We start from the raw sequence: 3,480 nt of genomic DNA, 5'->3' as shown, positions 1-3,480 counted from the left end.
AGCGGGAGTGCCAGTTGTCACACTCCCACCCATCAGACATTAATGTCCTATACTAAGAATAGGCCGTCAATGTTAAAGTCCCTGACAACCCCTTTAAGGTGAGTTTTCCCTGAGCCGTGTGACTTTTGGCTGCACCAAAACTCAAAGTTTGAGCTCAGCCCTCGGCCATTTTTACACTTTTTTTTTCCTACATCAGTATTTTGCATTAGCATTGTAAACTAAATCTGAGAATGGGTACAAATATTTTCATTCAGCACTCTTGATTTTGGCTTACAAAATACTCATTGAAAATACTGCGTGGAAGTGGCCTATTGCAGCTTCTTGAAAGTTTGTAAAGAAGTAGGAACAGTGGGAATAAAATATTATTACTGTGAAATTGAGTCAGATTAACAAGAAAAGGGTTAATGCGTGTAAAGGTTAATTATTAGGTCCAGATACGTAAAAAAAATAATAAAAAAGACGCTGCTTGTCCGTACTCATCGCTGCATCTGACACCAGGCTCATGGCATCAACATCTGGTGAGGACGTCACATGAGCGCTGCAGTCAATCAGTGGCTGCAGCATTCACGTGACGTCTCAACTGATGCCAGGAGATGGGATGGGTAGAGAATCGATGCCAGACCAGGAGACAAGTTGTTTTTTACCCATCTTTCCATTCCTGTTAATAAGAGCTTGTTCAGTAGTAAGGATAGCCCTTTAACAAAATAACTGGGCAGTTTTAGATTTTAGTAGACTGTAAAATCTAGTGTGAAAGCATTATAATCTATGTTTAGCATGTGGTTCATGTTATCAGGATAAATGTGTGCAGTAAAATTCCCTCAATCCAGCATTACCTGGAACTGAAAAGTGCTATTAGCCTAGAGTGTTTCTTTGGATGAACATAAAAAAATATAAAGAATTTACTTGCAAGAGTGGAAACAGGAGTATAAAGAAATAAAATATTAAAGTAAAAAAAAATGAGAACAACTACAATTTGCATATAAATCCCTGTTTTATAAGCATTGACTCTTGTGAGACTGTAGTCCAGGGCAGGCTGACATGGCATGCTGGGAGTTGTAGTTTTGCACTTACTATATCATTACTCTAGATTGTCATGCAGTGGCAATCCTTCAGATTAAATGAATTTTACTGTAACAAACCTGCCCACCAATATCACAGCATTAATAACTTACACAACAGATGAGGTTCATGTCTTTTTTTATTTTGAAATTCATGAATACAAAGTTTAGGATTTTGTCAATGCTAAACTACAAAGCAATCACATGTCAATGCTAAGGACAAAATAATCCTCCCATTAAGTCCATAATTAATAAATCATGTACTGAAGAAAAGACCTGGTATAGCCTCCTGCCTTTATACATTAAAAAAAATCAATGCAAAAAACAAAACAAAACAAAGACTTATCCTCTAGTAAAGCGTTCGTGACGGATCTGTGATCTGGTAATAGAGTTGAGCTGAAATTGGAAAAGTGCAATTGTTCTGTAGTAGAAGAGAAACAGTCGGCATCACACGGTTCATTGTCAATGATTACACGGGTAATGATATAGTACAGCATGGTGGAGCAGAGATCCAGCAGAGGATCTGTTCTCGGTATTGCCAGCCTGGTGCTGACATTACATATCCACTATAGACATAACGGACGGGGAACAATGCTGACATAATAAAGACTTCTACTAGATCCCAAATCTCTCACTAAATAGTTATGATTTACTTGGGGATGGAACAAACCGAACTAAAAAAAAAAAAAAACCTAAACAAAACAGTAAATTAATTGTTGACATGTTGGCTGCGGAGAACAGACGTGTATTACATGATATGGCTATAATTCCAGCAATGTCACCGCTACAGATCACACATGGGATGTATACAGCCTACACACAGTGGGAAACCTCTACTGATGGAGACCTGGATTACCAGTGACTACAGCCTATAAATTAAAGGTATAAAATTAGTGCAGATAAAACAAATAATAATGCCATCAAACTTTTTACTTCCCCACCCCCCACACACACACAAAAAAAATCTAATTAAAAAAAAATGTCCATAAATAAAGGTATTGTCCTCAGGAATTACAGGGAAGCGGATCATCTTAAGAAAGTTGCACAGGAGGAGAAAAAAAGTTAGGTTATAAAACTATGTACACGACTTGTCGGGAGCTGTCCAGCGGCGCTCACTTCTTCCTTGTAGACTTCTTTGGGCTGGCCTTAGCCTTGGGTTTGGCCGGCTTGGCCTTCTTCACCTTAGATGCCTTGACAGGTTTGGCTTTCACAGTCTTTGTCTTCTTGGCTTTCTTAGGGGAGGGGGCTGGCTTCTTCTTGGTCACCTTCTTTGCCTTTTTCTCTGGAGCTTTGGCCTTCTTGGCTTTGGCTGGAGACTTGGCAGCTTTCTTAGGCTTTGCTGCTGCTTTCTTGGGAGAAGCCACTTTTTTCACTTCTTTCTTGGCTTTCTTGGCTGGTTTCTTGGGTTCATCTCCCTTGGCCAACCTGAAGGAGCCGGAGGCGCCCACGCCCTTGGTCTGTTTGAGGACGTTGGAGGTCACCAGCCTCTTGATGGACAGTTTGATCTGGGAGTCAGCGTTCTCCCCCACTTTGTAGTGGTTCTTGATGTACTTCTGGATGGACTGACGAGAGGAGCCGGACTTGCTCTTCTCTGCCTGGACAGCTGCCACAATCATATCCGAGTACTTCGGGTGGTCGGTGGATTTTTTGCTTGCCCTGGACCTCTTGGGCTTGGCCGCGGGGGTGGACGCGGAGTTCTCTGCCATCTTCTCTACTAATTCAGGTGTCTCAAACTTTGTGGAGAACTTGAGTTCCCAGCTGTCCTCTCCAGGCACTAGTTGGGGAGAAGACTATGGGTGAGGACACTTTCCTCTCAGCCAAGTATTCCCAGGAGTAATGTCAGGATTGCTTCTCCTTTGTGTCACAAGTCCTCACTTTCCACCTGTCAGTCAGCCTCTCGCAGTTCTCTCTCCCTCCCAGGAGAAATGTGTCAGTCCGGTATTTTGCTGTCAGGTTAGGTGTGAGATTTTGCCTCCAGCAGTCTCTGTCCCCTCAGCTGTTTGTTCGCCGTCTCTCCGCCGCTCAGTGACAGTCGCAGGCGCTCTCTCCTCAGCACCTTCCCTCCCTCTGCTGGCCCCTCCCGCCGGTTCCCGCCTTTTATTTGCTGGGGTCGGACCGAGTTGAAGACTGGCGGCTGCGGGCGGGAAGAGGCAGACATGGCGCCGCTCTGCTGCTATCTGTGTTTCTTCCCGCACACAAAGTGTCCATTCCCTGAGCCCCCGGAGGCTCTGCCATTCTCCCAGCCGGAGCCCTCGGGAGCCCAGTCTTTGGTCTTTCCTCCCCTCTTGTCTCCCAGTCCCGGGACATCGCACAGCCCCCGGGAGAGCCCCGAAAACCGCCGTGGTGCTGCAGGAATCGCAGTCATTTCGTCCTTTCTGGCCCCTGTGGAGCAGACCCTGGGGCCCCGTTCGGCGTGAGACTG

At 44.8% G+C, this 3,480-nt stretch overlaps 1 protein-coding gene across 1 annotated transcript; it reads right to left on the bottom strand.

Moving 5' to 3' along the window:
• Positions 1-1,180: 1,180 nt before the first annotated feature.
• H1-0 (H1.0 linker histone) lies at positions 1,181-3,161 on the bottom strand. Its single transcript, XM_073644273.1, has one exon. The coding sequence runs from the start codon at positions 2,762-2,764 to the stop codon at positions 2,171-2,173; it is 594 nt and encodes a 197-aa protein (XP_073500374.1). The 5' UTR covers positions 2,765-3,161; the 3' UTR covers positions 1,181-2,170.
• Between the last annotated feature and the right edge of the window lie 319 nt (positions 3,162-3,480).

Source organism: Phyllobates terribilis, unplaced genomic scaffold (assembly GCF_046119375.1).
Source record: "Phyllobates terribilis strain yellow unplaced genomic scaffold, ASM4611937v1 Scaffold_8__6_contigs__length_399053987, whole genome shotgun sequence".
Classification (NCBI taxonomy): domain Eukaryota; kingdom Metazoa; phylum Chordata; class Amphibia; order Anura; family Dendrobatidae; genus Phyllobates; species Phyllobates terribilis.
Note: the sequence above shows the minus strand (reverse complement) of the source record. Positions and strands in the feature narration are given on the sequence as shown.